Source organism: Hibiscus syriacus, unplaced genomic scaffold (assembly GCF_006381635.1).
Source record: "Hibiscus syriacus cultivar Baekdansim isolate YM2019G1 unplaced genomic scaffold, ASM638163v2 tig00111005_pilon, whole genome shotgun sequence".
NCBI classification, from domain to species: Eukaryota; Viridiplantae; Streptophyta; class Magnoliopsida; order Malvales; family Malvaceae; genus Hibiscus; species Hibiscus syriacus.
Genome location: NW_024062949.1, coordinates 281,795 through 294,252, shown reverse-complemented (window position 1 = coordinate 294,252; position 12,458 = coordinate 281,795). Strand labels below are relative to the sequence as shown.

The 12,458-nt window shown below is 36.2% G+C and overlaps 3 protein-coding genes across 3 annotated transcripts; 2 read left to right on the top strand and 1 right to left on the bottom strand.

The window, feature by feature from the left end:
* Positions 1 to 1,692: 1,692 nt before the first annotated feature.
* LOC120149450 (T-complex protein 1 subunit epsilon-like) lies at positions 1,693 to 6,079 on the top strand. Its single transcript, XM_039162228.1, has 9 exons — positions 1,693 to 2,007; positions 2,381 to 2,699; positions 3,436 to 3,784; positions 3,955 to 4,087; positions 4,219 to 4,271; positions 4,562 to 4,664; positions 5,218 to 5,384; positions 5,477 to 5,590; positions 5,688 to 6,079. Exons 1-9 carry the CDS (start codon positions 1,809 to 1,811, stop codon positions 5,856 to 5,858), a joined length of 1,608 nt encoding a protein of 535 aa, XP_039018159.1. The 5' UTR covers positions 1,693 to 1,808; the 3' UTR covers positions 5,859 to 6,079.
* A 1,487-nt stretch (positions 6,080 to 7,566) lies between these two features.
* Positions 7,567 to 8,987, bottom strand: LOC120149412 (probable pectate lyase 5). The gene is made up of 3 exons (XM_039162206.1): positions 8,872 to 8,987; positions 8,025 to 8,774; positions 7,567 to 7,927 (listed from the first exon to the last, which is right to left on the bottom strand). Exons 1-3 carry the CDS (start codon positions 8,985 to 8,987, stop codon positions 7,567 to 7,569), a joined length of 1,227 nt encoding a protein of 408 aa, XP_039018137.1.
* Positions 8,988 to 11,719: 2,732 nt separating this feature from the next.
* LOC120149384 (photosystem II core complex proteins psbY, chloroplastic-like) lies at positions 11,720 to 12,373 on the top strand. The gene has a single exon (XM_039162184.1). It carries the CDS (start codon positions 11,741 to 11,743, stop codon positions 12,314 to 12,316), a length of 576 nt encoding a protein of 191 aa, XP_039018115.1. The 5' UTR covers positions 11,720 to 11,740; the 3' UTR covers positions 12,317 to 12,373.
* The last annotated feature ends 85 nt before the right edge of the window (positions 12,374 to 12,458 follow it).

The window sequence follows — 12,458 nt, the reverse complement described above, 5'->3', positions numbered from 1 at the left end:
TTTTTTATTCCTTTAAAAAAAAATAGGTTCGAGTCGGGTCGAGTTTAAGGTAAAAAATATTCGATCCGACCCGAAAAATATATATAATTTTACCTTATATATTTAGAAATAATTACAATAATACTCCTTTATATATATTTTTTCAATTAAGTCACTGTTTTTATTGAATAACATATTTTTTTTTTATTATTTCGGGTCGGGTTTTTAAGTTATATATTGGGTCGGAATTGGGTCGGTGAAAACTTGATTTGGTCGGGTCGGATCTCGGGTGGACGATTCCTTGTTCTCGGTCAGGTCGGGTGGACCAAATATCCGACCCATGCCATCCCTAGTTAATGGTTTTTAGAATTTTTTTTTGTTTTCCTCTCTGTTCGTAAAGGTTTTGTCCTGACTAATTCAAACCGACCTGTATCGCACACTTGATTTTAGTAGGTGAATCTTTTAGTATGAATTTTCTATATATTCAAGGACTCGAACTCGAGACCTACTGCATAAAAACTAATAGTGAAATTTCACCGTTTTTCTTTGACTTACAAATAAAAAGGTAAAAAGAGATTGATGGTTCATGAAAGTTAAACGAACATGTTCGTATACGCTAACCGAGTGAACATGAACACCCTAAAAAGTAAACAAGCGAACATAAATATAATTTTGTTTGTTCAAGATCGATTCATTTACGCTTCTGATAATATGATATGTATAAATTAAAAATTAATAAAAACTATATTTTATTATACTCAATACGCAAATGGAAAAAAGTATTTTATATAAAAGATATGTTTGCAAAAAAAAATATTCGATAGCTAATCACAGATGATAAAGGACTTGTATATAGATTTATTAGTTTTATGTTCAATTATTAAATAAGGAATTTTAATTATTTTATATAAAGTTGAAATAAAACTATAAATTCAAATAAAAAAAAAGCATAAAACAAAAAAGTCCATCGACATTTATATTATTTTTTACAATTGTAGAATTATATAGAGATTAATTTTTTTATTAATCTAGAGTGATTATAAGTTATAATATATATTTTAAAAACGTTAAATTATTTAATAATAAATATTCAAATATCATATTATAGCTGATCTTTGAGCCCATAAATTTTATAAATAATAAATATTCCTTTAATTACTATAAATAGTATCAATTATAAAGAAAATATTATTTTTTTCATAAAAGGTATGTATTTGTTAATTGACATTTGAATAGTTATATTTGTAGAGCATGTGTATTATTAATTAAATAAAAATATTCGAACAAATATTATATTATAATTACCTTAGACGATTCAAAAATAAATAAATAAATAAGTGTTTGGATTAGGGATGGACACGAGTCTTGAACCCGATCCGACCCTATCAGGTAAGATTTTTAAAAAAAGATTAGGTTTGGGTTCGAGTCGGGTTTTTAGAGATTATATTTGAATCGGATTAGGTCGGATTCGGGTTTAGGGTAAAAAATATCTGACCCGAATTAATCCGGAAAAATATTCGAGTCACATAAAAAATATATAATTTTTGGATTGGATTGATTTAATTAGAAATTCGATCCAACCCGACCATACTCTTCCCTAGTTTGAATCCAAACAGAACTTTAATGTTAATGTGAGAAACGGGCTTAAGTCTAACCAAATACAGACAACCGAACAAATCCCAAAGATATGACAGAAATGAAATCACTGGTTCTTTTAGGGCATTCAACGTACAGAGCAAAACGTGAAGCGAGCCCTTCGTTATACTCAAAGTGACTCAAACACTGAAGAAGAAGAAGAAGAAGAAGCAGTAGAGAAAGCTTTTGAAGAAATGGCGTTGGCCTTCGATGAGTACGGGAGGCCCTTCATTATACTCAAAGAGCAAGACCAGAAAACCAGGCTGAGAGGTATCGAAGCTCAAAAGGCCAACATTGCCGCCGGTAAAGCCGTTGCTCGGATCCTCCGGACCTCTCTCGGACCCAAAGGAATGGATAAGATTCTCCAAAGCCCCGACGGCGATGTCACCATCAGTTAACTCCTTTCCACCTCTTTCCTTTTTGTTTTCTTTTTCTCTTAAATGTTTGCTTTTGATCATTAAGCTTCTGGAAACTCGATTAGGATTTGGAAATTATTTTCGGTTATGGATCTGTTTGATTTCGAGCTTCGGAATGAGAAGTTAGTTAAAGTAAGCTATTTGGTGATTTTAGTAGTTCGTGGTTACTTCATTGAGCTTACTAGTTTTTGAACTTTGCTAACATAAAACTATAAGCTTAATGTTTCTGTAGAAAGCTTTGTGGAGTTCATATTTCTGGATGTTATATTTTTTTGGTGAAGTTACATGATGTATTATGTTCGAAGTCCCCTGATGTGTTTTTCTTCTTTATTTCATGGATGTTTTTTCAGCAAATGATGGAGCGACAATATTGGAACAGATGGATGTTGACAACCAAATTGCTAAGTTGTTGGTTGAACTGTCTAGGAGTCAGGATTACGAAATCGGTGATGGAACAACTGGTGTTGTTGTCATGGCTGGAGCACTTCTCGAGCAGGCAGAACGGTTACTAGAATGTGGGATTCATCCCATTCGGATTGCAGAGGGGTATGAAATGGCTTCGAAAATTGCTGTTGAACATTTGGTGCACATATCTCAGAAGTTTGATTTTGGAGCAGCAAATATAGAGCCTCTGGTTCAAACTTGCATGACCACTTTGTCCTCTAAAATGTAAGTTTCCTAGCTCTTTCTCGTGGTCTATTGCTGTAATTTACGTTTTCTGTTGCCCTTCACAATGCTTAGACTGCCCAATGCTGGACTAGAAACATTCATATCACAACTAAATAGGCGTTATACTAACTTATTTTTGCTTCAGTTTTGTCTTTTATAAGGTGTTAATCATGTTTAATTTGTTTCAAGATGGTACCTTCTGTCTGAAGGTTAATTAATATGCAAATGCCATCTACTCTACATTTTTGCTACTTGTCTCCACCAATAGGATTTGCCACATCTGATTACATAATCATAGTTGTATTGTATTACATATTTCGTCATGTATTATAGTTTGCAATTGAATAAAGATTTCCCTTAAGACAATAATTTGATCAGTGCAAGGTGCCATTAATATTCCCTTTAGCACATTATGTCATGGAAGCTGGTAGACAAATTGCAGGCGGTAATATCATTTTGTGTGGAAAGAACACTGTGTGCAAGTGATTGTTCAATGCCTTACCTTGCTAGTATATTGTTTAATTGTGATTAGTAGTCCTTTGGGCTTACTGATCCTCAAATAAAATCTGTGTTGATTTATTTTGATATTCGCAAATCAGCTAGGGTGTTTATGCAGGACCATGAACCATCTGAATTATGCAGTGCTTCAATTGAAATAGCTCTTTCTGTGAGCTGGCAGTTCATAAACTTGTTAGTATTGAGAAGCCAGTTTGTAATCATTTTCATTGTTTTACAGAGTGAACCGATGCAAGCGCCATTTGGCTGAGATTTCTGTTAAAGCAGTTATTGCTGTTGCTGATCTAGAGAGGAAAGATGTCAATTTAGATATGATCAAGGTCGAGGGGAAAGTTGGGGGAAAATTGGAGGATACTGAACTAATATATGGAATTACTGTTGATAAGGACATGAGTCATCCACAGATGCCCAAGCAAATTGAAGATGCAAAAATTGCCATATTAACTTGCCCGTTTGAGCCACCTAAGCCAAAGACCAAACATAAGGTGGAGATTGATACAGTGGAAAAGTTTCAAACTTTACGTCTTCAAGAGCAAAAGTATTTCGATGACATGGTTCAGAAGTGCAAGGTATGGCTGCAGATTTGTGTTCATATGGAGTCTCTTTTTCAATTTAGGTTGGTCTTTCACATTTCTTTAGATTATTCTCTTTGATGAGACAAGGGGAAGCAGGTGGATAATTGTTAGTCATCTTTGCAATTTTGGGGTAGACAACTTTTCTGATAGTAATTTTGTTGCAGGATGTCGGTGCAACTTTGGTCATCTGTCAATGGGGCTTTGATGATGAGGCAAATCATTTATTAATGAACCGAAACTTGCCTGCTGTCAGATGGGTTGGTGGTGTGGAGTTGGAGCTCATAGCGATAGCTACAGGTTTGTTCTGTGTATCTTATTTTCATTTGAAGACATGGGCCACATGGTAACCAAATTCATGATAAGTAAATTTCTAGTTGCTAATATGGCGTGTAACCTAATGAGCGATCTAATTATATTTATCTTTATAGGTGGAAGGATTGTGCCTAGGTTCCAGGAGTTGACCCCGGAAAAGCTGGGAAGGGTATGTTGACTCCATTTTTTCCTTGTCTGTGTTTCATTGCTTAGAAATGTGTTTGATAAATTCCTACTTAGGAAAATGTTTTGATTCAATAGATAGAGGACAACTGGTGAAGCAAAAGTGAGACGACTTAACATTTGATCACTTTTTGTTTAAGCACTAAAGCATTGCTCATTTGGACTAGCAATTTAGGTTTGATGAAGTATTTACATTGTAAAATTTCAGGTTATTCCCCAGGCACTGCATCTGTCTCTTATAACAAACACTTATTTGTTTTTTAACTCTATTTTTAGGCTGGTATGGTCAGAGAGAAGTCTTTTGGCACCACAAAAGATAAAATGTTGTACATTGAACACTGTGCAAATTCAAGGGCTGTAACCATATTTATTCGTGGAGGTAGACTCTTGTCCCTTCCGTTTGGTTTATGTTTGATTGATGATAATGAGTCATCATAATTTGACTTTGTATCTTGGTTATGCTCAAGCGTAGTCTCAATAGTAAGACTTGTTGATATATTCTTAGAGATAGTATCTAGTGCCAAAAAATTTCTTGGACAGTTTTAGAGCATGGATGTCTTTACCAGCCAACTCTTAAAACCAAATAAACAAATGGGAAAATGGCTAGGTTGAAGAGAACTGTAAGGAAGAAACTTACACGACACTTTGACATGTGAAGAGATCTCTTGCTTCCTTTTTTCCTCGGTATGCAATTTATTTTCTTCATTCTTGTTTATGGACAACTTCATTCTTGATCAATCTAGAACTGGTTGGCCATTCACTCATGTTTATCATAAAACAGAACCATGAAAGGATTTACTTTGTTTTATAATGTTGTTGAGCCAAAAGTAACAAAAAGAATATTCCAAGGCGTGCAATGCAAGCTGAATCGATATGGATTAGTTATATAATCTCATAAAGGCTTGGGTCCTTTGTGGTTGATGATTCATTAGGGAACAAGATGATGATAGAGGAGACAAAGCGCAGTATCCATGATGCATTATGCGTGGCAAGGAATCTCATTCGCAACAATGCTATTGTCTATGGTGGTGGATCAGCTGAGATTTCTTGCTCAATTGCTGTCGAGGCAGCTGCAGATAAATATCCAGGAGTTGAGCAGGTAAGAAGAAGCTCATGTAATCGTCGAAGTACCTTAACATTCTTTTTTGTTGTAGTAATTGTGTAACATCAAAATTTTGTTTTCACCTGCAGTACGCAATCCGGGCATTTGCAGATGCACTAGACTCGGTACCCATGGCCCTGGCTGAGAACAGCGGTCTCCAACCAATCGAAACACTATCAGCAGTGAAATCTCAGCAAATTAAGGTAATAACTATAATTTGTATGATAATAGTTTTGATCTTCTATAATCTCTCCACCATGTAGTATATCGTTAATTTCGTTCTCTTGTATTCGATTCCAGGATAACAATCCACACTATGGAATAGACTGCAATGATGTTGGGACTAACGATATGCGGCAGCAAGACGTCTTTGAGACTCTGATTGGGAAGCAGCAACAGATCTTACTAGCAACACAAGTTGTGAAGATGATTTTGAAAATTGACGATGTCATTTCTCCATCGGAATACTGAGGTATAATTCCGAAATCGATTCACCCAGAAGGGTTACCTTGATTTCGATTGTTTGGTTTGGTTCGCTCCGGAACAATATTTGTTCACTTGAGAGAACTTGTTTTGGGACTGCCAAGCCCCGGGTTGAAGTAAGATGATGAACTCATCTTATTGACAATGGTTGCTTATTTCTTTTATTTAGTCCCTACTTTCAATCATCAATGTATCGATTTTCATATTCCCTTTTCTTCTTACCACCCGGAATCATCAAGTTAGGACCCAAACATGAAAATCTAAAACCAAGGGGGCCTTTTAGTATTTCCCATACTTTTGTGTCTATCTTGTCTTCAATGTTTTATCTTTGAAATTGTAAATTTGGTACCAACTTCCCGATCAGTTCATTAGATTAAGTGCAATTAAGTTTAATAATTTTCGATATGATTCTATTACATAATATGGGGGGAAATAAAACATGGTAATAAAAATATAAATATAACAGGAGGATATGGCTTGTACGATTGTTGATTATTTGATCTAATCAAAGGCCGTCTCAATTTAGTTAACTTGGTTAAATGTCTTTTTTTTTAAAAGAAAAAGATAAAAAGCATCAAAATTCCCTGTTCTTTTTTTTTAAAAAAATCGTCGTAGTTCTTGTATTATATTTTTTTAACGTGGTCATCTAATTTAGAAAATAAATCTAATGTGGTTTTTTAAATAACGTTTTTGTCTTTGATCGTTACATTACGCGTTAGTTTATGGTGTTGATGTGATGGTTTATACTAGTGGTGGATCTAGGAATTTAAAAATGGAGGTTCAAAAATTTTAATTCTAATTTTTATAATAAAATGGGAATGCAAATTTTTTAATTTTTTCTTCTTCCCTTAATATATTGGACTTGGTCCCCTATAGGGTCAAGTGCATCTCCTTGGTTTATAGTGTTGACGTGATAATTTATCTGTCATGTTTGAGTTACCAATTAAATCTATCTGTAATGTCATATGCTATATTAATCTACCACATTGAATTGTCATGTTAACACAGTAGATTATCACATCAACATTATGAATGTCACGTTAGTATCATAATAGTTAACGATAAAAACTGTTGGTTAAAAAGTCACATTAAATTTATGTTTTAAGTATTTTTACCTAAAAAAATCTCAAATCGTTAATATTTATTAATGAGTGTTTGGAGTCGGTGATAATTGATTTGTATACTTTCATAATTTATTCTTTAAGCCTTAATCCTTCCTATTATTAGAAACTTAATCCGATAAAAAAATTAGCTAACCCTTATTCCTATATATAATGGGGTAAGGGGAGGTAGGATAGTAGGTTATCCTCAACACCAGGTTGAGAGCAGCTTCCGTAGGAGACCTCCGAATTATAAAATATCTTTCGTGGGACTCAATTCCACGATCTCAATATTAAGAACCTTATGCTCTACCACCTGATCTGGATGGTCATTTTGGTTGAATTGAAAATTCAATTTATCAAACATTTTGGTAGGCTCTTGTTTCTGTTAGCTGATAGGCTCTTCCAGAAACAGGCTGACTAAAGCTTGCAGTTCGTATACATCATCAAAAGACGATAAAAGAGGCGGCGGGGGTGGGGGGAAGAGAACTTGCCGATTAATATACACAAGAAACATGAATCTATTGATCAACTGTCTATGTTTCAATTATTTCAATCTTTTACAGTGTTTATTGCTATTGGTTCCCAATGCATGCCTAGCAGCTTCGCCCCTTCTTGCAAACCAGTACACCGGCTCCGGACGTTAGTGAGCTGACGAGAGAAGACGGTCTAGCACTCAGGCTCGACGCCTTTGCATAAACTGACGACGCAGTGGTGCCGGTTTGTCTGAAGAACGCTCCGTTCAACATCAAATCCCCACTTGACCTCCAATTCCAATTCTTCCATCTTCTCCTTGGTGCATCCTCGTGTTTAGTCACTTCTTTACTATTCTTATTATCTGGTGCAAGAAATCTGTTTCCCTGGCTATTGATGGTAGGGTTAGCACTTCCGTCGATGGCATACATTTTCCAATGCGTATAATCGTTGTTCACGACGTGAAAATATCCGTGCCTGCATCTGCTCACGAGCAAAAAATCGAATACAGTCGTTATTTTCGTGTTTAGGGTTTAGAGTTTATAATCACGAAGACGGTGATAATGTCTTTTGTTTTTACCTAGGCATTCTTTGCACAAGCCCTTCTCCAAAGTGGTTGAAGGCAATGGTGATCTGCATGTTCTTGTCTTGCGTGTAAGTGTCACTGTGGCCTAACAACATGACTTTGTTATGATGGGTCATGTAATTGTTAGAAATGGTGATTGCCGTCGATCCGTGGATGGCGTCGATAAGTCCGTCGTTGCAATTAGACAACGAGCAATGGTCCACCCAAATGTGGCTGCCTCCGAATATCGACACGCCGTCTCCGTCGGATATAGTTCTCCAACCATAATGCCTAGGAGAGTCCCTCACATAAAGATTCCCACCTCTCTTACAATCATGTATGTTAATCCCATGGATTATAATATTGGTCACGTACTGTATAGTAATGCACGGCCCCCCAGCGATGTGAACGTTGACGCCTCGGCCATCGATTGTCTTAAACGAGTTCATCAACAACTCGACCTTCAACTTGATCACCATGTCACGAGCGAAAACGATCCACAACGGTCTGTCTTGGATAACAGCATGCCTAAGGGTGCCGGGTCTAGGGTTGACCGGATCACTGTCACTCGGATCTGTCACAACGTAATATCTCCCGTTCCGTCCACCAATGGCACGCTTACCGAACCCAATGGCGCAGTCGGCTAGCCTCTTACGGTTCTTCGCCCAATTAGGATCGCACCGCCAACAGTCATCGATCGGATTACCGGTTTTACACGAGAAAAATCCCAGGTTCCTCCTAGCTATAGTAGCATTCCTTATGCTCCTGCATAAATTAAACACACGGTACACATTTAGAAACACAATCAGTGTTAAATTTCCAAACCGATGAAAGCTCGATGAGATACAAAAGAAATACGTACTCGCTGACTTGTTGAACAACCTGCTCAGTGTCTTGAACTAGAAAAGTGGCCGAGAAAATGGAGGATGGAGCCAAGAAAGGCAAGAAAAGAAGAAAGAGGGACAATGGGGTTGCCATTTTAAGCATTAAACAACCTTTTTCAGTGTGTGTTTTTTCACAGGGGAGAAACTGAAAGGAAAAGGAAAATTCTGGGGAAAATGATAGAGATAAGAGAGGTTTTTATAAGGATGATAAGCATTCAAAGTCAAATCCAAACATTAACAGAGTGAACTCAGCATTCCAGTTCGGCGCTTTAGTTTAATCGGCAGCCGTTGGTTTAACAGATAACTGTACGACCAGGACATCATCTGAAACGTAAGCATGCATGTGCATGTAGTTTCTAACACACAACGTGCGTGGTCAACTTATCATAATAATGTGCATGTAATAAACTTATCATAACATTTAATAATGTCGAAAAACTCATGTAGATAAATTACAAATATTATAAATTAGCTTAAGGTCTACTTTTATTCATGTTGTTATTTACCATTCTCGTTCCTATGATATTTTTGCATCAGTTCATTCCTCGAAATTTTTTAATTGCATTATATTAAACCCTAAATCATAAAGTCTAAACCCTAACTTAAAAAACTAAACAATTGTAAATATTTTAAACACGGACGCGATTAAGCAATCATGAGAGTTAAATTAATAAGAAAATACTATAAGAACAACAATGATAAATTAGATGTATTACAAGGATAAAAGTAGCTCTTAAGCCTTATAAATTTGTATATAGACACATATTTTTATTATAAAAATGATTTTAGCTTAGCTTATAATTGGTAGTTCGGACGTTGGACTTTAACGGTGGAGTGGGCACATGGACAAGTCCGTACGGACCGTAAAACAGGTAACGTAAACATGGTGGCCATGTTTATCGGGCCAAGCCACGCTCTCTCCATGTGACCTTTCTTCTTCATCTTCTTCATCTTCTTCTTCCTTTAATTCTGTGTTTAAAATAGTACAACTCTCAATTCCCCATGTGATCTTTGTCCCCTTAACATTCCTTCTCCCATGTGGATCCTTTTGCTTGGGATTGTTGCATTGAGTCTTGATTAAGTTTAGAGTTAAGTTAGATTGAATTTTATTTTGCTTTTTAACAGTATTTCTATGATCTATGCAACATTTAGATTCAAATCTTTACTTTAGAAACACCACTCTCGTTCTATACGACGTATATTGATCTTTTTGATTGTGTTCTAAGAATGAGCATGAGACTCGAATTTGGTGGGGTCCAAACTAACCTTATAGAGATGAGTTTTTTGTTATTGAAAATTCAGGTTTACGTTAGGCTAAGTTTTCTAGAGAGTAAGGTTGGGTCAAGTTGATTTCAGGTTTAAGGTAACAATATCTTATGTGACTCGATATGAGATAATAGTGCAATTATCCCTTAAACTTTTACGTATAATTGCAATAATAATCTTCTCTATATTTTTTTTAATTAGAATTATATTTTATCGAATAAAAATGAGAAATATATATGTGTGAACCCAAAAACAGATCAGATTTTAAACCAAAGAGAGTTTTTCGTAACCTTTATCGAGTCAAATTTTGAAAGCAATGAATATTTTTCTCGAGTAGAGTTGGGTTGGTCACAAACCCAACCATTTCCATCCCTAATGTGGTTTCCTAAAATGTTAAGATATCAACTAGTGATGGACATGTGACCCGAATCTGACGGGTTTCGATCCGACATGATCATATTGTATCAGGTTTAAAAAAAATAAAATTTGTGTTGTTGGGTCAGATTTTTAGAGGATTTAGATTTAAGGTGAAAATACCCAACCCAATAAATAAAGTAATTATACTTTATATATTTAGAGATAAATACAATAATATCCCTATGTATATTATTTTTCAATTAGATTTCTATTTTTATCGAATAAAATTAATATTTTTTATAAATATATTTATTTCAGATTAAATTAGGTTCGGATTGAATGAAATTATTTAAATTCGAATCGAATTAAATTTCAAGTGAAAAATGTATATATTTTTAAGTCGTATCGAATTGACTAAAAACTCAACCCATATTGATCCCTAACATCAACTTGTTACCACAATAGTTAAGACAAATGAAACAAAGAGAAACGCAGACAGAGAAGCCCAAAGATAGGCTTAGGACTTCGTCCTTTTAAGATGGGAATAGACAGCTTAGCCTTTCTATTGGGCTCCATTGCGGCTTTTCATCGAACAGTAGGCCTGCAAAGTCCGATATAATGTGAAACGAAAGCACGATACTATCTCACCTAGGGATGGCATGGGACCCCGAAGCAGATGGGTTTTGACCCGATCCGACCTGATTAGGTCGTGTTTTTTTTTAATAAATCAGGTTCAGGTCGGATTGAATTTTTTTAATGTGTTGTTCTGGTCGGGTCGAATTCAGATTTAGAATGAAAAATATCAAACCCGAAAAATATATATAATTTTATCTTATATATTTAAGAATAATTACAATAATACTCTTGTATATATTATTATTTTTAATTAAATCACTGTTTTTATTGAATAAAAATATTTTTTTATTATTTCGTGTAGGGTCGGGTCGGGTTTTTAATTTATATATAGGGTTGGGGTTGGATCGGATGAAATCTTATATTGATCGGATCGGGTCTCGGGTGGAGGACTCCTTATTATCGGGTCGGATTGAGTCAGGTGGAACAAAAACCCGAACCAACCCGACCATGTCCATCCCTATTCTCACCTCTCCTATCATCTGGATAAGAAAAGAATCCAGAAATCTTCATTTTAATTGGACACCATTTGATTTGTTTCACGTTAAATTTATACCCCCAAAACCCATATCGTCAATCAGAGGGGGAAAAATGGCAGCAAGTGCAGCTACAATGGCGATGCTCAATGCGAAATGCTTAAGCGTCAACTCAAACAAGATGGCCAATCCGATGTCAAAACCAAGCCCAAAAACAGTCTCTCTCATTTCAATCTCAAAACCAAACCTTTCCTCTCCTTCTTCTTCGCTTACCGGGACCGCCATTGCCGGAGCTATCTTCTCGACGCTGAGCTCATGTGATCCCGCCTTCGCGGCGCAACAGATAGCCGAGATAGCCGTGGGAGACAACCGCGGTCTAGCCCTGTTGCTACCCATCATCCCTGCCGTCGCTTGGGTTCTCTTCAACATCCTCCAACCGGCACTTAACCAGCTTAACCGAATGAGGAGCACCAAGGGAGTGATCGTTGGGTTAGGGCTCGGAGGGTTGGCTGCGTCGGGGTTTATGTATACGCCGGAAGCATCGGCCGGTGAAATCGCCATAGTGGCCGATGCTGCTTCGAGTGACAATAGGGGTACACTCCTCTTCGTCGTGGCTCCGGCGCTGCTTTGGGTGGCGTACAATATTCTGCAACCAGCTTTGAACCAGCATAACAGGATGAGATCTCAGTGAGAAAGTGTGGATCTTTGTATTGCACCATGTTAATGGAACTTTCTCTTTAATTACTTTCGAAATAACAAATTTTCCTCGATTATAATCACAATAAGCCTTTTTTCAATATTTTCATCATAGACCGAGCTAGGGTTTATCGATG

What these genes read in the sequence shown, in the direction of transcription:
- LOC120149450 (XM_039162228.1), top strand. Translation starts at nt 1,809, where the DNA reads ATGGCGTTGGCCTTCGATGAGTACGGGAGGCCCTTCATTATACTCAAA. An exon ending in ACATGGTTCAGAAGTGCAAG is followed by an intron (nt 3,785 to 3,954) that starts GTATGGCTGCAG and finishes ATTTTGTTGCAG; the next exon opens with GATGTCGGTGCAACTTTGGT. An exon ending in AATATCCAGGAGTTGAGCAG is followed by an intron (nt 5,385 to 5,476) that starts GTAAGAAGAAGC and finishes TTTCACCTGCAG; the next exon opens with TACGCAATCCGGGCATTTGC.
- LOC120149384 (XM_039162184.1), top strand. Translation starts at nt 11,741, where the DNA reads ATGGCAGCAAGTGCAGCTACAATGGCGATGCTCAATGCGAAATGCTTA.
- LOC120149412 (XM_039162206.1), bottom strand. Translation starts at nt 8,987, where the DNA reads ATGGCAACCCCATTGTCCCTCTTTCTTCTTTTCTTGCCTTTCTTGGCT. An exon ending in GTTGTTCAACAAGTCAGCGA is followed by an intron (nt 8,775 to 8,871) that starts GTACGTATTTCT and finishes TAATTTATGCAG; the next exon opens with GAGCATAAGGAATGCTACTA. An exon ending in CTTGTGCAAAGAATGCCTAG is followed by an intron (nt 7,928 to 8,024) that starts GTAAAAACAAAA and finishes GCTCGTGAGCAG; the next exon opens with ATGCAGGCACGGATATTTTC.